General features: G+C 48.3%; 1 protein-coding gene across 1 annotated transcript in view; it reads left to right on the top strand.

Annotated features, from left to right (window-relative positions):
- The window catches only part of LOC130124455 (glypican-5-like), a 142006-nt gene extending 118217 nt beyond the window's left edge, over positions 1–23789 (top strand). Inside the window, 2 exon segments of the mRNA XM_056293909.1 lie at positions 18945–19086; positions 23686–23789. Of these exon segments, the coding sequence (XP_056149884.1) occupies positions 18945–19086; positions 23686–23789 (246 nt within the window).
- The last annotated feature ends 1865 nt before the right edge of the window (positions 23790–25654 follow it).

Genomic DNA, 25654 nt, shown 5'->3' with positions numbered 1-25654 from the left:
TGCACACACTCCCCCACCTCTCTCTCTCTCACACACACACATGCACATGCACACACTCCCCACCTCTCTCTCTCTCGCTCATACATGCACATGCACGCACACACATGTACACACACACACATACAGGTACATGGACACAGGAGATTTGAGAAGCAAATCCTGTAATCTTGACCTTCTGTAAAGTGGCCCATTAAATAAATAGGACGAGTTATAGTCCTCCTCTGTGTGTACTCTCCCAGTGTCTCCTCCCGTCTCTCTCTTTCTCCGCCTGTAAATATGGCTAATGTTGACAATAAATGTCACAAAGAAGGTTTTTGATTCCCGGCCCCAGGCACAGCTGTTTTGGGGTGTGGATTCCTCTACAATGCACCGTTTGTTTTCCTTGTGAGCATCAAGATCTCATCGTTTGTCGGTTTGTCAGTTTGCAAGTCGCTGCATACATCTCATCGGAACCAGCAGACCGGACCCTTTGGCTCTCTCTCTCTCTCTCTCTCTCTCCCTCCCTCTCTCTCGCTCACCTCTCTCTTCTCTCTCACTCACTCTTCTCTCTCTCACTCACTCATTCACTTACTCACTCACCTCACTCACCACCTTTCTCTCTCTCTCTCACTCACTCACTCACCCTCTCTCTTTCTCTCTCACTCACTCACTCACTCACCACCTTTCTCTCTCTCTCTCACTCACTCACTCACCCTCTCTCTTTCTCACTCACTCACCACCTTTCTCTCTCTCTCTCTCTCTCTCTCACTCACCCTCTCTTTCTCTCTCACTCACTCACTCACCACCTTTCTCTCTCTCTCTCTCACTCACCTCTCTCTTTCTCTCTCACTCACTCACTCACCACCTTTCTCTCTCTCTCTCACTCACCCTCTCTCTTTCTCTCTCACTCACTCACTCACCACCTTTCTCTCTCTCTCACTCACTCACCCTCTCTTTCTCTCTCACTCACTCACTCACTCACTCACTCACCACCTTTCTCTCTCTCTCACTCACTCACCCTCTCTCTTTCTCTCTCACTCACTCACTCACTCACCACCTTTCTCTCTCTCTCTCTCACTCACTCACCCTCTCTCTTTCTCTCTCACTCACTCACTCACTCACTCACTCAATTCAGTTCAATTCAAGGGCTTTATTGGCATGAAAGTTTTACAACAATGTTGCCAAAGCATCAAAAATACAGTTTGAACGGTACACAATAACACTAATGATGAACATCAACACAACATTGTAACGATCAATAAAGAAAGAATAACACAGCCATAACAATAGAGGAACAGAAGTAGATCAGAAGGTGGAGCATGGGCTGTGAGGAGACTACAGCTGTCATGTGTTTCTCTCTCTCTCTCTTTCTCTCTCTCTCTCACTCACTCACTCACTCAACCTCTCTCACTCTCTCTCTCATTCACTCACTCACTCACTCACTCACACAAACACATATACAGATATACATACAGATACACACACACACACACACAGGTGCAAGCTCACAGACAAGCGACAGAGGAAATGGCGAGGGCGGTGTTCGCAGGAGATGGCGAGCGGTGATTAGGAAAGAGCCCGGGGTAAGAATGGCGAAGGAAAGAAAGCCTGTTACATGGGTGACTGATGAGATCGACCGCCGCCCCCGCCGTCCGAGTCGGCCTCTGCTGGGCGAGATCCATCTCCATAGATTACATGTCCTTTACAGCATGCACGGCCGGACACACACGTTGCTCCTGCCCTGGGTGGGTCTAAATGATCCCTCTCCTGAAATGAATGGGATCGTTCACGACAGTAAAGAGGAGACGAGCTGGAGTTAAAATAACACCCCCCCCACACACACACACACACACAGACAGAGTAAAACCTGTTGAGGGCGTGAAGGCAAATCCAACATTTGGTCTCCTTTGGTCCCGCCACGGGGACGTGAAAACCCACCGGCGGCCGTTTTAATCGGGAGTTCGGGTTATCTATCAAGCGTCGACGATAAGCAAATCCTGCAGCGCTGTCAGGAAATCTTTAGGTTTTAATGAAAGTAAGTGTAGGCCGGGACGAGGAGAGTTGTGGGCTTGAGCTGGCAGCCGGTGTCGGGGAGGGGACGGATTCTTTCCACTTGATGAAGACGATGGAGCCGGCCTTTCGCCGAGCTGCTGCTGCTGCTGCTGCTGTGGCAACGGCACAGCAACACGTCTCCGCGGCGGCCGGGCATTGGGTAGTGTGGGAACCGAGGGAGAAATGTACTTCCATCCCCGGGGACCAGGGGTCCATAAAGACTGACCAAGAAGAAGAAGAAGAAGGAGGAGGAGGAGGAGGAGGCAAGCCCTGACCCCCGTAGTTTTAGAAAATGTTGGCTCGGTGGTAAAAACAAATCCCCCCGGCGAGCCGAGAGGGAGTGTGTCTGAGTCAACCGTGGCATCAAGCAGCATTGCACAATGGATTATGGGCTTCTGTGGCTTTTTGTGGGTCTGTTTAACGCTTTGGTAAATATTAGCAAGGGACGGGGAGGGTGTTGCTAGCCTGCTGAAGTGGATTTATCCTTGTTTTGGTGGATGATTCATAGGCAGGTTCGGCAGGTTTCCGATCTGTTCAGATATTTAAATCAAAGTGAGCGACAACAGATTTCAGAGGGTTATTCCGCAGGTTGCGACTCCACACGCTACAACCGCACACCCACACCCACCCACGGGCACATAAACCTGACCCATTTCTCATCCCCTCCCTTTCCTCTCCGTGATGTACTCTGGCGCTGGGTGTTCACCGTAGAGGCCCGTGGTCGAACAGCCTGTGTCTATCGCGGCGACGATGAGCGTCCGTCATAGTGAGCCGCCCGGCGGTGTACCGTGTCGGGGGGGCGGGGGGGGGGGGGCCCGGGCCCATGGAATCTCCCCACCCCCACCCCACCGCCCTCGGGGACCTCAGAAGCACCCTTTGAAGTCTGAAAGCCTATAGCCTCCCAGCACCGGCGGCGGCGGCAGCACCCGGCCTTTAACTGCTGACCCTCGGGTCCTACACAGCAGCCCTCCACCAGCTGAAGGAGAAGGGGCTGCAAACTGATGTCACTCAAGCTTTTGCTGCGCAGTGGGATCCCCGCCATTTTTTTTTTCTAGGCTGGGGCGATTGCATATATGCATGCACACTGGCACGCATGCACGCACGCACCCGTGCACGAACGCACACGCCAAAAGCCCAGACTTGGCCAGACGTTACCTTAATCGGCGCTGCGTCGGGGACCTGGGAGGAGCAGGGCCGTGACAGCCCGGCTCTCCCAGCTGCGGCGCTATCGCTGCCGTCGTGTTTAGAGCAAGTTGATGTGTTTAAAAGGCCCGATGCTCGACTGAAGCGTAGTGACGGGGGACGCCGCGATAACCGTAACACTAACAGTAACAGCGGTTCGCCACAGCGTCCCCGGGAATGTGAGTGCATCTCTGTTTGTATACTGATAATATTATTGCCCAAGCTCGCTTATTGTCTAAACACAAAAGTCGACACGGCACTCATCGTGTGCTTCTCTGCGCGCTAGCTTGGTCCGTGGTGTGCTGAGAGCATCTCACCGGCAAAAATCCGGTCGTGGGACCGTGTTTAAAACCTCTTCTTTTTTCTTTCTTTCTTTTTTTTCCCCCTCCCTTTGCCGCTGCTGTCGGCTTATCTGTTGCACAGCGTGCCTTTCAGCGGATCTGCAAGCCAAATGGAAAGACAACATTTAGTCTCTTCTTTGTTTTCGTATAAGCCTCAAAGGTTGTTTTTTTTTAAAATGAGGACAAAAGAAAGAAGCACCGGTTTTGGCTGACTAGCCTAATATGCATGTTTTTCTTTTTAAATGTACATGCCAGTCACTTGTTTTCGCCCTGTTGTTTCACAGAGTTGCTTTTTTTCATCTTGCAAAAAAAAAAAAAGAAGTAAATATATCGAAACAATAAAAGGCCCATCAGGCACATTTTCATTATTGGATTAAAGTTACAGGACCGGCATCAAACATTGCATCCATGGGAAACATGGAGAAAAAAGGAAGTCTTTCAAGACTTAATTAGTGCGGGCTACGTTGTTATTGTTCTCTCCTGCCAGTTAATATTAGCCGTACTGGATGCCGTGTGAGGGCCAAAACAGAGAAATGTTGCATTTGGCGAGATTCCAACGCACAAGCTAATTACCGTGCAGCTATCCTCATGGAAACCGGGGGGTTGCTCCTTCCGGGTCGGGGATGAGTTGTTGCCTCGAGTGAAGGAGTTCGAGTATCTCGGGGTCTTGTTCACGAGTGAGGGGAGGATGGAGCGGGAGATCGACGGGCGGGTTGGTGCAGCGTCAGCAGTAATGCGGACGTTGTAGCGCACCGTTGTGGTGAAGAGGGAGCTGAGCCGGGAGGCAAAGCTCTCAGTTTACCAGTCAGTCTTCGTTCCAACCCTCACCTATGGTCACGAGGTTTGGGTAAGGGTGAGGTCACAGATACAAGCGGCTGAAATGAGTTTCCTGAATAGGGTGTCTGGGCTCGGCCTTAGAGATAGGGTGAGGAGCTCAGACACCCGGAGGGAGCTCGGAGTAGAGCCGCTGCTCCTTCAAGTCGAAAGGGAGCCAGTTGAGGCGGTTCGGGTATCTGGTTAGGACGCCTCCTGGGCACCTTCCTTTGGGAGTTTTCCGGGCACGTCCAGCTGGGAGGAGACCCCGGGGTAGACCCAGATCTCACTGGAGAGACTACGTGTCCAGTCTGGCCTGGGAATGCCTTGGGATCCCCCAGGAGGAGCTGGAGGGCGTTGCTGGAGAGAGGGACATCTGGAGTGCCTTACTTAGCTTGCTGCCACCGCGACCCGACCCCGGAGAAGCAGCTGATGATGAGGTGAGGTGAGCTGAGATGAGATGAGATGAGTTGGGGTGAGGTGAGTTGGGGTGAGATGAGATGAGGTGAGGTGAGGTGAGGTGAGGTGAGATGAGATGAGATGAGATGAGACTCTCTTCATACAGCATTGTGGGGATGTTGTGGTGGACATTTTACAGACGCTCCTATCTGCAGATATCTGCACATCGGTATTAAATAGACTAGCCCATACAGTATTTATCGCACTATTCCTTTATAACAACAACAACAAAAGCGAATATAGAGACATACAACTCAACGTGCTCCTGAGGTCATTTAAAAAAATGACATTTCTATTCAGCGTTTCAAAGTCAAAACGCTCTGTTTGAAAATAAATGGATCGAAGTCTAGCCACCATAGCGGCCGATGCCACAGAGCGGTATCCGAGAATTGCCGACGGTGTCCAAAACTTTTATCTCCGCGGGTCCAAGGCTGTCTGGGGCTAGTGTTAATTAACAGCTCTCTGGAGAGTGGCTGCCCATAGCAAGCATGGTTACACAACCTTAAAACACACAACCGATACATCAAATCTAATTAGAAGATCATCACCTTGGGACAGCCGAGCCGTCCAGCTAGCTGTCTGTTGTTGTTTGTTTTCTGTCATTTGCGTTCTCGCCCTCGTTCTTTCTCTCTCTCTCTTTTACACTTTCCCTCGCTCTCTCCCCCTCTCTCTCTTTGTTTTTCTCCCTCTATCTCCTTCTCTCTTTCATGCACATACATAGCCACATTCTGGAAAATACACGTCATGTTCTGCTGCAGGTCCTTTTTGTCAGGCAGTCAAGAGAGCTGTGGTCATTTCTTCTGAAGCGAGACACAAATATATATACACACATGCACATGCGCGCACACACATGCACACAAACACACATGCATGCACACACATGCACATATACATGCACGCACAGCTATATGCACACACACACACACACACCCACCCGTATACACTCTCTGTCCAGGAGAGTTGCAGTGTGTCCTGGGCATAAGTGCATTATGAGGGTGTTTATGGGGGAACGGGGAGAAGTTTCACTCGAAGGAAGTCGGAGAGAACTTCTGCAGACTTTCTCGGGGATCGCTCATGTCACTTTTTCCCTCTCTGTCTCCTTTAGTTTTATTGCTTTCCTCCGGGCCAAATCTCCAAATCGGGCCCTACCCTGGCGGCGCTTGATGAAGTAACGCCGCTCGAAGAATTCAGGCACAGACAGGAAGACACACCCTGATGCACACATGCACATGTTATAATTTACACTCAGTTAACCTGGTTGGCTCGCGATTTGCTGGGGAGTGGAGAAATGCGCACACATATGCACGTGTGCGTGCACCCACACACCCACACACCCACACTGTGCATTCTTTGTCAACCTCGTCTCCCCTCCAAACTCTTTAAGAGGGGAATCGGTTACTGCTGGCACTATGGATTTAAGTATGACTAGAATACACATAAATACAGAGAGGAATTCAGCCCTCAGTGCTCCCAAACCTGGCCTATCATCTCTGACTTAAGAATGCCTTTGAAGAAAGGGAGGGGGGGGGGAGGCGAGCTGGCAGGGCGGGAGGAGGGCTCCAGGATACTGCATATTTTGCAGTGCGCCGAAAAGCTTTATGAGAATACCTGGTTCGTCCATGGATGCCAGGGTAATTTCGCGGCGTGGCTGACGTGGGGTGGGGGGGTGGGGCTGCCATCTTGTTTTTGTTTTCGTCAGCCCCCGAGACCCCACCTGCTCACCCGAACCTGCGGCGAGCCTCCGTCTCTCCCGATCCCTTTCTGTTTAGCCTCTGGACCTCTGCTGTGTCCAAATCTGAACAAGGTGTTCACCTCCACGGTAGTAGATTTACGGCCCGCTCGTTATTTACTTTACTTCACATCAAAGCCCCGGCGCTGTTAATGGATTTTAATGTGGACGCCGGCGTATTTACATGTGCTCGTAGGCTGTCTAGTTCTTTTTCTTCTTGTGCATAATCCTTTCCTGCCTTGTGCACAATCCTTCACAATTCATGTAATATGGCGGACCCTAAATCAGGATAAATTCCCTCCTCTAAAAGTTTGGATCAACTCGGTCCCGTTTCAACATGAGGGACGAGCCATTGTGAACCTCCTTGGCCTGTCCTATAGTAGGTGCTGTATAGATAAGGATGTAACTATTAATCAGGAATTAGGTTTACTGTAATAAAAATAAAAGGGTGAATATTATTGGACTGTAAGCCGTCCCTGTCCCACTATGCCAGTGGTTAAATGCCGTTCTGTGTGCTGTGCTACCGGGCCTGCCACATGCTGACAGCAGGGAGTAATGCACGGAAAAAGGGAGGGGGGGAAGGAAAACAGCCCTTGACAGGCATGCAGTGTGATGTTCACGGCCAAATGGTACAGTGCTCCTCCTAGGCAGATGGGGGGATTGTGTAATATAGGAAGCAGGGTAAACAGAGAGTGGTCTGTGCGGAAAGAGACGAGCAGGTCAGAAGATAAAGTTACCGGGTTATTGTTTGGATTGCAAGTTCACTTTGTCCAACTTCGTCAACACGGAGTAATTATATACAGGTAGACAGCCGACTTATATAACTGCAGAAGTGTCCAATGGGATGTTGTTAACTGCCGAGCGTTACAACAAGGCTGTGCATGTCTCCCCGCATTCATGCAGAATGGCTTCGTTCTTGCGCCACAATAAACACCAGATACACGCTGCTCTGTAAGCCATGGTTATGTAGACCGTAAGATGATTATTACACAACATACAAGTGTGACAGACTGGGGTGAAATTGCTGGTTTCCTCTTCTCGGCTGGGTTGGCTCGAAACAGCTTGTTAATCATGGCTACACCTCCACGAAGACACATGTTTCGGGGTGTTTTTAACTTGTTTCGAATGATGGATTCGCGTAATCGGGCTGCTGCGCTCTCATCGCCGTCCGTGTCTCTTTGCCAGAGAACCCCGGCTGTGGTGCGGCCTCGCCACAACAACATTGTTTTGGCGATAAAGTTTGTTTCATCCGGGTAGTGTAGCGGTCTATTTCACTGCTTACCAACACAGGGATCGCTGGTTCGAATCCCCGTGTTACCGTGGTCGGGGGTCCCTACAGACACATTTGGCCGTGGGTGCAGGTGGGAGGCCGGATGTGGGTATGTGTCCTGGTCGTTGCACTAGTGCCTCCTCTGGTCGGTCGGGGCGCCTGTTCGGGGTGGGGGTGGGGGGGTAGCGTGATCCTCCCACGCGCTACGCCCCCCTGGCGAAACTCCTCACTGTCAGGTGAAAAGAAGCAGCTGGCGACCGAGGCATGTGGTAGTCTGCACCCCTCCCCGGATCGGTAGAGGGGGTGGAGCAGCGACCGGGACGGCTCAGAAAGCGGACCGGGACGGCTCAGAGAGCGGTGTGATTGGCCAGTACAATTGGGGAGAAAAGGCGGGGTGGGGGGGGTTGTTTCAATGAAAATAGTATAATGGCACATCCCTGGTCACAGCAAAAGTTTTGGTCTTGCGTTCAAAAAAAGTGAAAACTATCCGGAAACTTCTTAGACACCAGGAAGGACATGTTGGAGCGGAAAGGTCTGACCCTGTCTGGTATCTAAAAGCTGAAGCCAAGAGTGGTTTATCTGCCATGTGGCACATTGCATTTTCAGCTCGCTGCTATTTACCAGTGCAGTGCACTCGCGTAGACCGGGTCCACTTTGCAGTCTGACTCCAAACGGAGTGGAGACATGAAACACGATGGATGAAGGGTTTACAAACTGCTCAGCAGCCATACTGAAACCCAATACCTCTGTGCTGCATGCAGCGCCACAAGGCAGAGGCTGTCCCTTGCACATCAGCACGTAAAAGTACTAAAAAAAAAAAAGAGCCCGTAATGAAATATTGCTAATCTTTCTTTCCCCGGCCAAATTTGAAATGTAATTTTCCACTCTGTTGTTGAAATATCAAGATTAAGTTCTCTGTTTGTTGCGTGTGGAGTCACCGTTATGGAGCTGAAAGTGAAATGGGGGAGTAGTTATAACACTAGCATCTTTATACACCCATTATAGTAAAAACAAGCCGGCAAACTGTCCTGGAAGGCAGCCAGCTGACAATTTCACGATGGCATGACTGTGGTTTCCACAGTGACAAGCTTCTTAATTGATTCCTTCTTTAATTAACATACTTTGAAGCCAGCTGGGCCTGGCAGCGTTGCGTTCGCCGTCCCCCTGAATGCTGCGGGGGTATTAGCGCTAATACCCCCGGCGCTTTCTGCCAGCGCGCTCCGCTCAACAACCCAGCCAAGCATTTGCTCGTGAAGTCATGAAATGGTTATTGAATTAAGCTTTTCATTTGGTTACTTTGCATAATGGAGGGGTTAATAGGTTCATCGCTGCTGCCGTCTAGCGCCAGCAAAGCGTTTCTCTTCCCGCGCTTCTTTTTGTTCTTTGCGTCGCTCCCTTTGTTCGGGTTATTGTTCTCTTTGTCTCTCGGTTACAACCAGCGTCTTTTCTTATCGTCTGCTTACAGGCTTCCGCTAAAACCTGCGCTGTTGCAGTGGACAGATAGTGTATCATTTACTTCCGGGTCCCTTTTCCTACAGTAAAAAAAAAAATGTCTTGTTGACCCACTGTTCATTTTTAGGGTAAACGGAACGGTGGTGATGTGGTGACCCACATCTATATAACGAGAGACATTCGCCTAAGAGGACGGTGTACCTTTAAGGGAAGAGGCGAGGGGCCAGATAATGCACTTCCGCTTCCGGTTGACGGTTCAGCGTCGTCGAATGTATGACACGCAAATTTGGAGCTAGTAAACTACCTCGACTACGTCTACTCTCACGTCTCCTGTCTCGTTGTTTTCTAACTCCACAGTGACAACATTTTAGACGATAAATGTCCTCCATTAATTTGAGCTGCATCGGAAATCCAGTTTAACGTGGCCTCGGCGGCGAGGCAGGATAACGTGAATATGTCGCGAGCTTCCAGCTTCTTCTTCTGCTTCTTGTCTCGGTTTAGTGGCGGATCGCAAACAGCTTTAAGGCGCATACCGTCACCTACTGTACAAGACTGTGTAACAGCGTGTCATTTTACCCTATTAAATTCTACCCGTCAACCCTGCGCCACTTAAAAAACAAGTAAAGAGTGCCTTCCTGGTGATTTGAATCCCCTCTCCCTCTGTTCCCAGTATCCCCATCAGATTCCACTCCCGTCCCGCCTCTCGGACTTTATCCTGCAACCGTTCTCTTCCCACTTCGTACACGCTACAGTGGCTAAGATCAAGCGTAGTGTGTAGCGGCCAGCCTCACAGCGTCATGCGCGCTTTTAAAGGCGTGACCGGAATCTGATTGGCCACTCCGGATGCCACCCCAAAATATCTGCCACGTCATTGGCTTCCATCTTGCTGTGGGGCGGGTGTATGGCCAGCAAGTTTGTTTCTACCGTTCCGAGACGCTGTTACGGTGTGCAATATCCCCCCCCCCCCCCCGGTATGTGCCGCTTTCCCCGAAGAGGCTCTTAAAAACAAAGGACCCCTTCCACAGCAGATTCAGGTAACTCCCTCTCCCTCCCTCCCTGAAGTTGTGACGTTAATGAGACGGCTACGTTAATAGTGATTTTTCAGTTTGTCCAGTCCACTAATTCTGTCCTGATGTGGCCACACGGTGATCAGCTAGTGTTTTTGCAAACTTGAAAGTTCAATTCTACCCCTGAAAGATTGGGTCTGCTCTGATTTCCCAGTCTATTTTGTATCACCAGAGCTGTACTCTCTCTCTCCCTCCCCCTCTCCCCCTCCCTCCGTCCCCCCCCCCATTTATTTTGATGTCTGTTGCCCAATTCCACACCCCTCCTTTCACAGTCTGTAAATTCTGGATTATGATTGTTACAGGTCAAGTCAGGTCAGTTTTATTTGTAGAGCCCAATATCACAAATTACAAATTTGCCTCAAGGGGCTTTACAGCAACACAACATCCTGTCCTTAGACCCTCGCACTGGATAAGGAACAACTCCCTAAAAAAAAAAAAAACTTTAACGGGGAGGAAAAAATAGGAAGAAACCTCGAGGAGAGCAACAGAGGAGGGGTCTCTCTCCCAGTACGGACAACATGCAATGGATATTGTCTTTACACTATTTACAGAATACAACTGAAAGAGGAAAACAGAATTATAATGGAATTATAAAATGTAATTAAAATATATGAAGAATATGATGAGGAGGTTATTAGTCATGAGGTCATTAGTGGGTTATTATCAGTTACCACAGTGAACGTATTGCTATAGAGGTAGTCATGGAATTTCTCCACAACTGACCATTTCATGCTGGTGCTGGTGATATGAACATGTCAAGTCAAGTCATTTTTATTTGTATAGCCCAGTACCACAAAACTGCCTCAAGGGGCTTTACAGCAACACAACATCTTGTCCTTAGACATGCCACTTGTTTAATCCATATAAGAGATGAATACAGATACTGCACAATATCTGCACTTGTTTATCAGACGCCTGTTACTTCCACATAATCCGATGCCTATTGTTGATATTGCGCTGTTCTGTCATCTGTTCTTGCAATCTCTGGCTGCACATCAACAAGTTATCGTTTTCTTACTGCATCAGTCATAGGCCTTGATATCATCCCCAAATCATAAACTACATTGACTTGGCATAATCACAATTTTTTTGCTGTTCTTTTTTAATCTCAACAATAATGTGTTGCACAATTTTTCTTGCAAGCTCTTGTACTGATTCATATAAATAGCCCTACATATTTTTGATGAGTGGCGTCATTGCTGCCTGTCAGATTTAATCATTTGTCAGTGTGCCATAGAGAGGAACTCTCTAATGATAATGTAATCATCAATATATCATGACATATCATGACATATCATGACATTTGAGACAATCAGCATAATTGACTGCCGTGAGTTGGTGCGCCTTGTGATTCTGTTTTGACTTTTGGGCCCAAAAAGGTTGAGAACCACTGTATTAGGCTAAAGTGTGTAATGTGTACAACTAACACTACACAACCTGAGACAGTCTGCCACAGCCTCATGTCTAACAGATAGCCTGGAAGGCTAAAACTAAAGAGGCACTTCAGCCTAATATCTAATCTGCTGTCACCTGAGGCTGACACATCGCCAAACTATGAACACTGAAGTATAGCATTCATGAAGTCAGCTTACTATTATTATTATTATTATTATTATTATTATAGATACTTGCAAAGATGTAGTTACAGGTCAGAGCATTGTTTACTATAATAAAGCTCAGGAACGTGAAGAGCAAATGGCCTGGAAGGCTAAAGCTAAAAGGGCACTTCCGCCTAATATCTAACGTGATCTCACCTGAGTCTGACACATCGCCAAACTATGAACATTGAAATATAGCTTTCATGAAGTCGGCTTACTATTATTATTATTATTATTATACAGATTTCCTTTAACTTCATGCCATAATACAACATAATAACCGGGCGGGCCCATTCCTCGGGTTGGAATGAGGTAGGAGTCTATTTGATGGACGGTGCCTTTCTTAGGATATGAGATGTTCCAAGTGGTGCCATCTTCTGTAGTTCTTGTATTCTGATGTTACCTGGGATCTGTTGGGTGGATTTCTCCATCCCTTTATTTACAGTCCCGGGGCTCCTATCAGTACTGGTGTTGTGGTTTTCATTCCCCACATTTGTTCAGTCTCGATTTCAAGGTCTTTATATTTGGACAGTTTTTCAGTTACTTTTACCGAGGTGTTCCTTTCAGTCGGGATGGACACGTCGATGAGTGGGAAGCTTTTTTCCTCTTTGTTCTTGATGATGATGTCTGGTCAGTTGGCCTTCATCTCACCATCTGTCTGTACTGGCATGTCCCATAAGATTGTGATGTCGTCTTTTTCTGTTACTGTTTGGGGCTCGTGCTCGAACCATTTTTCATTGTGTTGATGTTGAATTCTTTGCAGATTTTCCAGTGCAGGTATGTGGCGGCCTTGTTGGGTCTTTGTAGGTATTCAGTTTTGGCCAGCTCAGGGCACCCTGCCACCATATGGTCAATGGTTTCCTGGAATTGACCACATATCCTGCACGCTGAGTCTGTGCCATCTTTGAGGGTTTTGCTCTGGTAGTAATTGGTTATTATTATTATTATTATTATTATTATTATTATCTTCTTCTTCGGCAGTCAATCAAAACGGTGATGACTGTGATGCAGTTTAAGCTCAGCAAGCACGCCTATAGGCCATGAGGCCTGCATTAGAGAGACAATATCGTCCACATTTGTCACAGACGAATGTTGTTGTTATTATTATTATTGTTATTATTATTATTATTATAGATCTATGACTACACATACTTGAAATCATTTAGTTACAGGTCAGGGCGTTATTTATTATAACAAAGCTCAGGAACCTGAACATGGTAATACACATTGTTGCTTTGTCCAAAAATCACATTCACACAAACTCTGTAATGATGCATGTTATTTATCCAATCACTTCATGCGAGTCTCCTCAGATTAGAACAAGCCTGGAAACTGGTGTTACATTGGTGCACCATGGCGGGGATTACCTAACACTTCAAAGTTTGTTCTGCAGAACAAAATCCACGACTTTAACAGCCTTATATTTATATGGTCAGAACTTCTTTCTTTTTTTTAAATCTTTATCCAAAAACATCCTGACTAATTGTCTTATAATAATATCAGTATATGCTATAATGTATGATATACTATGTAATTTTTATTCGTCATTTTGAGTTAATTTAGAGGAAGATAGAACCCAGGATTTGCATAATGCATTTTTGTTTGGTGGTTTGCTTAGAGCATTTGACTATTTAATAGCCTTAACATTCATAAATGATCCCAGAAAAAGGTCATATTTATTTGTCATTGTTAATGTTAGCCTACTTGGCTCTAAAGGTTCTGCAAAATTGGAGACTGACCACCAACAGTTATGTGTATGCATGTAGCTTATTCATTTATGTATAAGCCTATTATTCGTAGAATATTAATGCATGTTAAGATGTCTGTGAATGTTCTCATTCATCCAGGTCATGATTATCCAAAGGAATTGAATCGAGTGCAACTGCACTTGGTATATACAGTGCATCCGGAAAGTATTCACACCCCTTCACTTTCCCCACATTTTGTTATGTTACAGCCTTATTCCAAAATGGATTAAATTCCTTTTTTTCCTCATCAATCTACACACAATACCCCATAATGACAAAGCGAAAAAGGTTTTGTAGAAATTTTTGCAAATTTATTAAAAATAAAAAACTGAAATATTGCATGTCTGGACCAAGTCTGGACCAAGCTAGTCCAGACTAGCTTGGTCCAGACTTGGTCCAGACTAGCTCCAGACTAGCTTGGTCTAGTCAGAAAGGCACGAACTGATGAAGCCTCTTGGATGAGAGGCGAAACGTCTTCACTGATATATACCAAGTCCAGTTGCACTCGATTCAATTCCTTTGGCTAACTCATGTTAAAAAAAGTCTGCATGCTGTGCACACCCATTAAGAACACATTTTGGCCACCTCTAGACATCCCTTTGCCACCCCTGGGCCACCCCGATTAGAAATTCCTAGAACCGCCACTGCACATCTTACAAACGCACCCCTAAGTCTAAGAGAGCATATCAAAGCCCTGCGCGTTGCATCCTCAAAATAGGAGGGGCAGGTTACACAAAGAAGACTGCTAACAGGTTGTCATGTAAGCCTAATCCACCTCCATTACAATGCATTATCGTTTTCGGTGTCTTAATATTGTTCACATGGTTCTCCATCTAAGCCGACCTCATGCACTTTGCTGTTCCAATCTGTTAAATCGGAGCCACCCAGCCGTTGTCAATGACTTGCACTCTTGTGGTGAGTATAATTGATACGTTTCACCTGCTTCCTCCGAAGGGCCCGCTAGAGTTTCATGGACCCGTGGTTGCTGTGTTTCATGCGTTTTATTTACCATACAAGGCACATTCCAGTGTAACACTAGATAGAGCCCCGAGCGAACGAGGGTGCAGTCGCGTTGGGGGGAAAATGAGATACGTGGCTGCTGCGGCGAGTTAGTGTCAAAAGTACCCGTTTGATTGAGGATAAATGAGGATAAGTTCAGTTCTCCTCTGCACACAGTGCTGATCGCTAGCCCATCAGGGGGAACATGAGGAATACCGATGGCTGCATAACTACTCTTTTGATAACTTTGACACCTGGAGAGCAACTGCTGAATTCCTAATGAAAAGCTAATATTTATCTCTCCCGATGAAAGAGTTACATAAGCAGTAGCCAAGCCTTATGTGGGCTGCTTATCTTTTTGCCCGGGCATACAGAATATCATAATTGTGCTGTCGATTCCACGCCTTGGGTGTCTGTCTGGCTATCTTTTTTAAGTCTCTTCCTTGTCTTCTTCTTTCTTTTTTTTTTCGATATTGGATCTTCTCTTTAGATTTGCAGTTAAGTAGTCAGACAGAGGCCAGACTTGCACAGTCCACACTCCTCAGTAGATCTGCAGTTTCTTCTCCGAGGCTCAACCAAGCAGATGAAAGGGTCACGTACTGGTGGGCAGACATAGTCGGGGTTCAGTGACAGTGGTATCAGTCATTACCCCATGCCTTCAACCCCCCACCCACCCCCGGCCCCCTTGGCTCCTGCCATTCCACCTCGGGACAGGTTGGTTAGCTAGCCTGACCGTGCAGAGGTCACTCGTTCGCCCGGATAGATCCCGTCACATCACTCATGAACGTGTAACAGGTGTGTAGGTGTCGAAGGGGGTGACATGTATACTGTCAGTATTGCCACACACTGATATATGTTCAAAAGAAGGATAGCCTGGGTGTCCGGGTAGCGTGGCGGTCTATTCCGTTGCCTACCAACACGGGGATCACCAGCTCGAATCCCCGTGTTACCTCCAGCTTGATCGGGTGTCCCTACAGACACAATTGGCTGTGTCTGCGGGTGGGAAGCCGGATGTGGGTATGTGTCCTGGTCGCTGCACTAGTGCCTCCTCTGGTCGGTCGAGGCACCTGTTCGGGGGGGAGGTGGAACTGGGGGGAATAGCATGATCCTTCTCCCCCTGGAGAAACTCCTCACTGTCAGGTGAAAAGAAGCGGCTGGCGACTCCACATGTACCAGAGGAGGCATGTGGTAGTCTGCAGCCCTCCCCAGATCGGCAGAGGGGGTGGAGCGGCGACCGGGACGGCTCGGAAGAGTGGGGTAATTGGCCAAGTACAATTGGGGAGAAAAAGGGAAAAATCCCCCCAAAAAAAAAAAAAGAAGAAGAAGAAGGATAGCCAATCATGTCTATGCTTTTCCATGTAGTATTCACTAAATCTGGTGTCCAAGTCCATCCATTTCCTTCCTGGTCCAAATGGTTGGATTGTTGTCCTGCCAAGAGAGCTCCTCCTATGGCTCCCCAGTAGCCGAAGGGTTACCGCGCATGCCACATAACCGCGACGTCCCTGGTTCGATTCCAGCCAGTGACATGTCGTACCCATTTCTCTCTCTCCCCCCTTGTTTCCTGTCTGCCACTTCACTATCCTCTATACAATAAGGGGAAAAATGCAACCAAAAAAGAAAGAAAAAAAGAGCAATCCTCCTCAAACATGTTGCAATAGAACAAAGAACACCTTGATGATGGCGGACTCTTTCCAGGAAGGGCCAGCAGGCGGTCCAATTAGATGGCCCCCTGCTGGGAGGGAAGGGCCAGTGAGACGTTTGATTGGCTCGGTAGTTCTTTACCATTATGAGGGGCAGCCTTTCATCCTTCTATAAGTCCAGGCCTGGAAGCCCTTGGTGCAGAGCTACCCTCATGGCGTGACAGGGCACCGTTATCTAAAGGTCAAGGTAAAGATGAAAGTGAAATGCAAGAGCAGACTGCAGATGAACTGATAACGTATTCGATAAGTTTGTCCCCCCCCCCCCCCCAGCTGACGGCGACGGGCCGGGGTGTGGCATCTCAAGGTGAATACACAGAAGAAGAAGGCAAAAAAAGATCACGAGGAGGATGGAAGTGGCTTTCACTTAAAATAATTGATTCTAAGAGGAATTTATGGGGAGGGGGAAGAATTTGTCACACTTGTCATTTATGAAAATCGTTCACAGGCACTCCATAAAAATAAAAAAAATGTGTTTTTTGGCAAAGTTGCCTAAGTACCATGAGCATGGGGTGGATGTTTCAGAGCTATATCCATTTCAGGAAAAAAATACAATACAATAAGCTCGTTGAGTATCTGATCTCGCGTGCTAAAATGTCCCCGTTTTGTGAAGCAAGCAATTAAGCAAATAAATGACATGCTAATAAAAGTACCGCGATTCCTTTTTATTTTGTGCTATCAGTCGTGCACGTGCATAATGGGTCATTTTGAAAGCACGTGTCGCTTAAAAAAGGAGGGTGGGGTTAGTTAACCGTTTTTGTAACAATGCTTTTCTTTCAGAAATGTGAAAGAGTGAATATAAAGTCCATCACCTACTACCCATTTAAAGCAGATGTGCTTTCTGGCACGTGCTTTCAGTCCGGGGATCCAAGTGGTTTTTAAAAATCCGCCCCAGCTTAAAAGAGGAACCTCCCAATTAGACTCCCTTGTTTTTCCTCTCTGAGCAGCTCTTTCTCCCTTCTCTTATCAGCACCCCTCTGTTTTTTATTTTTATTTTTCCATCTTACGATTTGGCCATGCTCCGATGCTCCATACCAGCCTGTCGCCCAGAGCCCAACTTTTATACCAGTCAGACACAACCCAAACTGCTCCTCCGCTGCCATCCCACAACCCACCACTCCCTCCCTGGCTTGCTACCTGCAGGTGATTGCTCAGTGTCACAGCTTAGTGACGCCTGCAGTGACTGATGTGTTAGAGGCAGGGAGGTGATTGGTCGAAGGTGAGGCGGGGGTGTGTGCAGGTAAACAGTAACACTGGGGGGGGGGTCACAGAGGAGGACGGTACGGTGCTTTGTGGGGGGGGGGGGGCTGGTGTGCTCATAACTTGAAGGTTTCTGCACGTTGCAAAGGAACTACTTTTATACAAGGTGTCGTTCGGATATGTTGGACGGGTCATTTCGGCCAAGTCATTTTCTCACCTTTTCCAAACCAGCAAGACTCAAATGGGGGGCAAGAATCTGTCCGTTAAAGAGAGGGGCGGGCTTATCAACGGGAAGACTTTCTGATTCAGAGTTGGAAGAGTCAAACAAATGGGGGGTAAAGGTGAACACTCTTTTTTCCTTGAAGCTTTTCATAGTGAGTGATGAGCAGTCAACACAGTGGCAGAAGTTAGGGCGTCCGGGTGGCGTGGCGGCCTATTCCGTTGCCTACCAACACGGGGATCACCGGTTCGGATCCCCGTGTTACCTCCGGCTTGGTCGGGCGTCCCTACGGACACAATTGGCCGTGTCTGCGGGTGGGAAGCTGGATGTGGGTATGTGTCCTGGTCGCTGCACTAGCGCCTCCTCTGGTCGGTCGGGGTGCCTGTTCTGGGGGGCGAGGGAACTGGGGGGAATAGCGTGATCCTCCCACGCGCTACGTCCCCCTGGAGAAACTCCTCACTGTCAGGTGAAAAGAAGCGGCTGGCGACTCCACGTGTATCGGAGGAGGCGTGGTAGTCTGCAGCCCTCCCCGGATCAGCAGAGGGGGTGGAGCAGAGACCGGGACGGCTCGGAAGAGTGGGGTTAGTTGGCCAAGAACAATTGGGGAGAAAAGGGGGGGGGGGACAACAACACAGTGGCAGAAGTAGTTATGTGGAGAATGTGCTAATGGAGTTTGCAGACCAGTTGAAAACCTGCCCATTTTCACACCTAAGCACACCTGGCCAATCGCTGCAGGAAGTGAGTGTGCAATGTTGGTTTTGGAAAATTACAAATATGTTTGGACGCAGAATTCTCCAATCCAAACATCGGATAGGAGCGCTCCAGTGTTATTTGATGCTTTCTAACGTTGTGGTCAGTGATGTGCTTGAAGCTTGCAGCAGTGCCCCCCATACTGAAAACAATCCAACAGTGCAACCAAAGAATCAAATAGTAGCATGGGCTGTGTATTTTAAGGTGACGCAAGAGGCCTTAATGACTGGATTCATGCATTTCTAGAAATCATCACCAAAACAAATGTTATGAGTTCTCGGGGGATTCGGCCTGTTAATGTTGGTAGGAAACATGAGCTGGCACGATGATCAGTGTAATTTATACATGAAGAGATATGTTAATAACCTACCATTGTCTTGTGGTCCAGGAGACCCAGGAGGGTTTTCCAGGGCTGGGCCAGAGTGGAGCCTGGGATGACCTGGGCAGTGGAGAGACAGAGGAGGGTAGCACGACGGACTGTGACGATGAAGATGGATGTCAGGCCTCGGGAGATGGCAAAGACAAGACCTGTAAGTAACACACGTCGAAATGTACGGACACATGTGAAGCAGTGTACCAATACACGCATGCACTCCCACAGAGATTACACACATACACAAACCTCATCCTACTTCTGTTCCTCTGATTAAGTGCTTGACCCTGTGTGAAGATGTCCTGCGTATTATTTGTTGCATTAGCAATAAGCCCTTATCTGCAGTCCTCTTCTTCCATCCATCATCTTGTATAGAGCTTGTTTTCAGACGAGTAGCACTTATTTTCCAAGTACAAATTCGTACCAGGAGTGACAATTTGTCTATTCAAGTCTGCAGCCCCATCCATTCCACCAAAATGCGTGCCTTGTCTTCTTTAATTGACTGATACCGTGTTTCTTTTTTGTTGTGGTTTTGTTTTGTTTTTTCCCTTCCTGAGTGTCAGTGTCTTAACCAAGGACAAGTCTGCCTCGGAAAAGATAGGGTGCCCTCTCATTTCTCTCCACCGGAGTCAACTATGAATCGTCGGTACTGACAAGGTCACGCTTCCATTCATCCATTCATCTTCGCTTTTCCAAGTGGAATTCATCACAAAACCTCTTCAACCCTTTTCCACCACCCCCCCATTGTTTCTCAAGCTGCATTATCCTCTGGGCTAATGTCGTGGCAACTTGGGCACGGCACAGGAGACAGCTGAGAGCACTGTGCATGCATGTGCACACACACACACACACACACACACACACACACACAGACACACACACACACACACACACACTTGCAGATACACACTTCAAAATGGAGATAGTAGGGCTTTTGCTGGCCTTGATGAGGATCATATGATCTCCTCGAAAGCCTTCCCAAGCTTCGCCTAAATTATGTCCAATTGTCATTTTGCTTTCTTTGTCAGTACACAGAAATGCAAGGGTCTGTTGTGCTATGAATGCACACATTGCGGTGTGGGAAGATGGCAGCGCGAATTCACTTTTGCGGCAGCCTCGCCCGGTACCATCCATGCAGTGTCTTTGTCCAAATCTGCATCTAAGTTTGTCTTCGTTTGACGGCTGGGAGAGCTGGCGCTGGATCGGCTGGGAGAGCTTGGTCTGCTGCGTCCTGTGGGCCCAGGGATCACTGCCCTGCCCGGAGCTGTGCACGAAGAGGTAACACCGAGGGTGGTCTGACAGGATGCAGAAGCAGGGCAGGCTAAGCTAACTGCTAACCCATGCAGACCTGCAGTTCTGATAACACCGAGGGCGGTCTGGCAGCGGCCTTGCCGAGCCTTGACTGTATTTTTAGTGTCATCGTGTGGAGTGCGGGCAGGTGTGTTGAAGCTGTCTAGCTGGGAAAGCTAGTGTTGGATCAATTGAGGGAGCTTGGTCTGCTGCATGGTGCCTGAAGAGGTAACACCGAGGGCGGTCTGACAGGATGCAGAAGCGGGGCAGGCTAAGCTAACTGCTAACCCATGCAGACCTGCAGTTCTGATAACACCGAGGGCGGTCTGGCAGCGGCCTCGCCTAGCCTTGACTGTATTTTTAGTGTCATCGTGTGGAGTGCGGGCAGGTGTGTCGAAGCTGTCTAGCTGGGAAAGCTAGTGTTGGATCGGTTGAGGGAGCTTGGTCTGCTGCATGATGACTGAAGAGGTAACATCGAGGGCGGTCTGACAGTACGCGGAAGCGGGGCAGGCTAAGCTAACTGCTAGCTCATGCAGACCGGCAGTTCCAACAGTCTTCCTGGCTGGCGTTTGCTCTCCTGGACAGTGATTTTTGGATGTATGTGTTCTTGTAGTTTGGGTATGTGTTTTTGTCTTTGTGTTGCACTGCTGTGGGCTGGGGAAAATTATGTTTTGTTTCATTTCATGTGCGCAAGTGCATGAAATGAAGCGACAAATGAAGTGTTCCTGATTTTGATTCTGACATCCCTGTCCGAAACCAGTACAGAGAGTCTGGAATTATAGACGCAAGTCCGTGGACACACATCCTACAGTAAAAGGAGCATCTAAAGATAGCATCCTGACAGGTGCACACGTACAAAACATTAGAGTAGCAGCAGGTGTGAGGTTGGGCTGCAGGATTATGGTTTATCACATGGTCGGGTAGCGGTAAACAAACCATAATGAAATACACCGAGATATCCAGGCGGGCAGGCAAACACGAGCGAGGGCAGTGATGAGAGCCTCTCGAGGGAAAGTACAGCCTACCCCGCTTCCTCTGCTCAAGATTATAAAACTTCTGATAGCTGCCTCAGCAAAATCTCCCAACTAATGCACTGGCCCACACAAATTCAGTCGGACACGTATGCGCACAACACACGCGGCACATGCAGGAAACAACATGCGCTGCCACATGTGTCTTCACATAGACGGCGTTTATTCGTGACAGCATCACGGTGTGTGTAATGTGGATCTCACAGCTCGACAACGGCGTACAAATATCCTCTGAAGTGGCATATAAGCGATGACACCAGTCGGCACGGTCTAGTGTGCTGTCAGCATGGTTAAAAATACTGGTCCGATTTTAGCGCAGGGCAGCAGGAATGCTATCCACACCGCTGCGCCGCTAATACACCAATCAATAGCCATTACATTCCCAGTTACAAACCCGCCCTTCCCTGCCTCGCTCTGCCTCGCTCCTCCCGGCAATGTGGACGCCACACGCCAGCCCTCCTTAGAGCGCTGACAGCATTGCCCACATCCCAACAGCAGGGGATAATCAATCAAAACTGCTGTCTAGGATTTACAGGACAAAACCTATTAGTCTGTGTTCAAAGTATAGATCCATATCACGGAGTGCCTTATTCCCTGAGCAACACTGTCCTTTAACTTTCTGCACAGTATTTATCATCTTGTAGGTGTAAATAGGTTCTCGGAGAGGTTGGTGAGAAGCTTTGGCCCCAGTGGCGTCCATGATAAGAGCTAGCCAGAGCATCTTGAATAGATTAAAGGTGAAATCAACCATAGAAGGTATCACAGAACTCCACGTTAGGTTGCGTGGTTGACCAGTCCTTCGGTTTTAAGCATGAACAAGCATTGCCCGGTGCAAGTACAAGGGAGGTCCTGTCTCTCTCAAGGATGCCATTAACCGACAAATCTGATAAGGCTGTCCAACCAACTTTGTCTGTGCAATTAAATGATCTGGGTGATTTTACGACTTCATACAGTAGGTATGGCCTTGGTGTCGAAGCTTAATTAGATGCAGAAACAGATATTTATCTTTATCTTCCTACCATAAACTTTTTTTTGGGGGGGGGTTCCCCCTTTTTTCTCCCCATTTGTATCCGGCCAATTACCCCATTCTTCCGAGCCGTCCCGGTCGCTGCTCCACCCCCTCTGCCGATGCTGGAAGGGCTGCGGACTACCACGTGCCTCCTCCGATACATATGGACTCGCCAGCCCCTTCTCCTCACCTGACAGTGAGGAGTTTTGCCAGGGGGACGTAGCGCGTGGGAGGATCACACTATTCCCCCCCGGTCCCCCCCGAACAGACGCCCTGATCGACCAGAGGAGACGCTAGTGCAGCGACCAGGACACACACCCACATCCGGCTCCCCACCCGCAGACGTGGCCAATTGTGTCTGTGGGGATGCCCGACCAGGCTGGAGGTAACACGGGGATTTGAACCAGCGATCCCCGTGTTGGTAGGCAACGGAATAGACCGCTACGCTACCCAGACGCCCATAGAGGGTGTTTTTTTTGTATTGCATAAGTATTTGATGGAGTCACCTCTATTTATTAAAACAAAAAAAACAAAAAACCGGTTGAACCCATTGGTATTGTAGTATTTGTGTGTAAAGTTTAGCCTTGCACAGCCAGCCTAAATATCTTTGCCAGCTCCACTTTTTTTTTGCAACGAGATATTAAATCCGGAAAGAGTCCGTTGAGAATCGATTGTGTCCAGCAGCTGTAAGTCTGACTAATTAGCAAACTAATGGGAGGATTTAGATGATGATGCTGATGACCAGCGAGCAGCGCTGCCGTCGTTGCCGTTTTCCAAATGCAGCTCCGCTCGTCGGTTTTACAGTGAAGTAGTCACTGGTTTGGAAATAATTAAAACATGCTTTTTTTCGTCGTTTCTCCAAATAAGGCGCTGTTCACCGGTTGTCGCCATCGAAGCCCTCCCCCGTAGTTCGCGGATTGGTCAGACTTCCAGCTGCCAAGCACATTCAGTTCTCCGTGAATCCTTTCCAGACTAATATCTCAGCGCAAAAACCCGAGCTGGCGAGAGTCGGGCTGGCTGTGCGAGGCCGGATAAAGGTCTTCTATCAGCTCGGTCACATCTGCTGGCTAGCCACAAAAACTCTGCTCCTTCTTCTTCTTCTTCTTCCAGTGTACCACAACCCACCTTCCTCTTCCATAATACGCCGCTACGCTTGAGACGTGGGACGGTGTACACGGTGTCATTTCTCTCAGGGAATCCCGAGCAGCGGTCACGTTACAACGAGCGACTCCAAAAGCCATCGTGGTTTTCAATATTTGTGGCTTAGCCTTTAGCTTAAAGACATGTTTTTTTTGTTGTTGCATGCACATATCTTCAGGGTTGGAAGTGTGAAGGAGTCCCCCTTCATCTGAGTAAAGTGGCACTCTTTGGCTCCAGGACAAGTACTCCTTCCCCTGTGTCCCCTCCCTGTGTGTTTGTTTGGCAGGCTGTTGCTGTGGCAGTGCTCCCGAGATTCGTATTAAAAGGGAGCGTGACCTTCCACCGACCATCCCTCCCGCGTGGAAAGAGACTTCATTACCAAGCAAATGAACCGCGCTAAATGTGCGGAGAACAGACTCACTCGGCTTCTCCGTCATGTCGCCGATGCGGCGGCAGGGCAGCGAACGTTAGGGGGGGGGGGGGGGACGGGTTATCGACATGCAACCTTTTTTTCTTCTTCTCCTTTTTTGGTCCACGTATTCTCCTTAGCAGATCCAGCTGCAGAATAAGAACGGACAACTGGCGAACACGCCGGTAAAAATTTCTCGCCTTTCAGTTCTGGCACAAACAGCGCCCGCACATGTGGTCCGCTTGCATGATGTCATGCCCATTTGATCTTGGATGCAGACCCTGATCCTGCCCCTCTCGCCTGGAGCCACGCTAATATGCGCCGTCTGCCAACCCAACCAGGCCTAGTCCTGTACCAACCACCATAACCGCAGCCCTCAACAGGAGAATAAATCATCGATTCTCTAACGAGCGTTATCTTTCCTCTCCCCTGCAGCCGTGAGGGCCTCTACCATGGCCCCATTGTGTGGCGTGACTATCGCTTATTAACTGTAATAGCCTGGGAACGCTTGTGGCTGCTTCCTCCAAAGGAGCTATTCATTTGTAGCGAGCTAATTAACGTATTAACCGCTGAAGGACCCACGGTGGCACATTAGACCACTATCCTTCCATTAGGGGGAGAGAGAAGCCTTGACATGTCTGTGCATTTTAAAAAGGAGGACCGGCTCTCTATTTGTCTGCCTGTCTGCCTGCCTACTTCACCAGGTCCAACCGCCTCGTCTGAGCCCGCGTCTCCGGATTTGGCAGCCAAGGAAAAGCCCTTTTCTGGCCCTTTATAGCGATCTTCAAAGACAGATGGGCTTTTCCAGGGGAAGATATGTTATTTTTCTGTTATTAAAAGAGCAGGAGAAGCCAAGTTTTTTTTTTGTCCTCTTTTTTTTTTCCTTATGAAAATTAGACCCCGGCTCAGGAATACTTGAGGGAGTTTAAGGTGGAATGTGGAAGATAAAAAAAAGGTTTTATTGCCTTTTTTCCCCCCTCGCTGCCTTTTTTGGTCTACTGCTGTATATTGCTGTTTGTGTTGCTGTCGAAGCAATATACCTGACAAAAGCAGGTTGTTCATCTCGGAGGAGGAGGAGGTGGGGAAGGAAATGCACGGATAAACACTTCCTGCGATTGGACCGCAGGGGGTTTTGCGGCAAAAAAAAATAAAAATAAGAAATAGAAATCTTGAACTGTGCGGCCGTGAAAGAACAATTCTCTCCCGGTTACAAACACCATCTGTCAGAGACGTTGGTAAACTCCGGGAGAAAGTAAAGGCACCCTCGGCATCACTCACACACCCGTTGCAGTTCGATGACTAAGACTGCCCGTTGGCGTGAAACCACGGATAATGACTATCCTGCTCCGTCATCCTATCAGAGAATATGATTATTCACATACAGAAAGGTGGCGAGGTTTAAACAGGGATACACGTGTCTGGATGGATGCATGGATGGATGGATGCATGGATGGATGGATGGATGGATGGATGGATGGATGGATGGATGCATGGATGGATGGATGGATGGATGGATGGATGGATGGATGGATGGGTGGATGGATGCATGGATGGATGGATGGATGGATGCATGGATGGATGGATGGATGGATGGATGGATGGATGGATGGATGGATGGATGGATGCATGGATGGATGCATGCATGGATGCATGGATGGATGGATGCATGGATGGATGGATGCACGGATGGATGGATGGATGGATGGATGCATGGATGGATGCATGGATGGATGGATGCATGGATGGATGGATGGATGGATGGATGGATGGATGGATGGGTGGATGGAATGAAGATAAGGAATCAGGATGTGGACATTATTGTGTACTGGGGCACACTTCTCCAGGC

This window comes from Lampris incognitus, chromosome 14 (genome assembly GCF_029633865.1).
Source record: "Lampris incognitus isolate fLamInc1 chromosome 14, fLamInc1.hap2, whole genome shotgun sequence".
Lineage (NCBI taxonomy): Eukaryota > Metazoa > Chordata > Actinopteri > Lampriformes > Lampridae > Lampris > Lampris incognitus.
The sequence above is the reverse complement of the archived record's forward strand: the minus strand, read 5'-3'. Positions and strand labels throughout refer to the sequence as shown.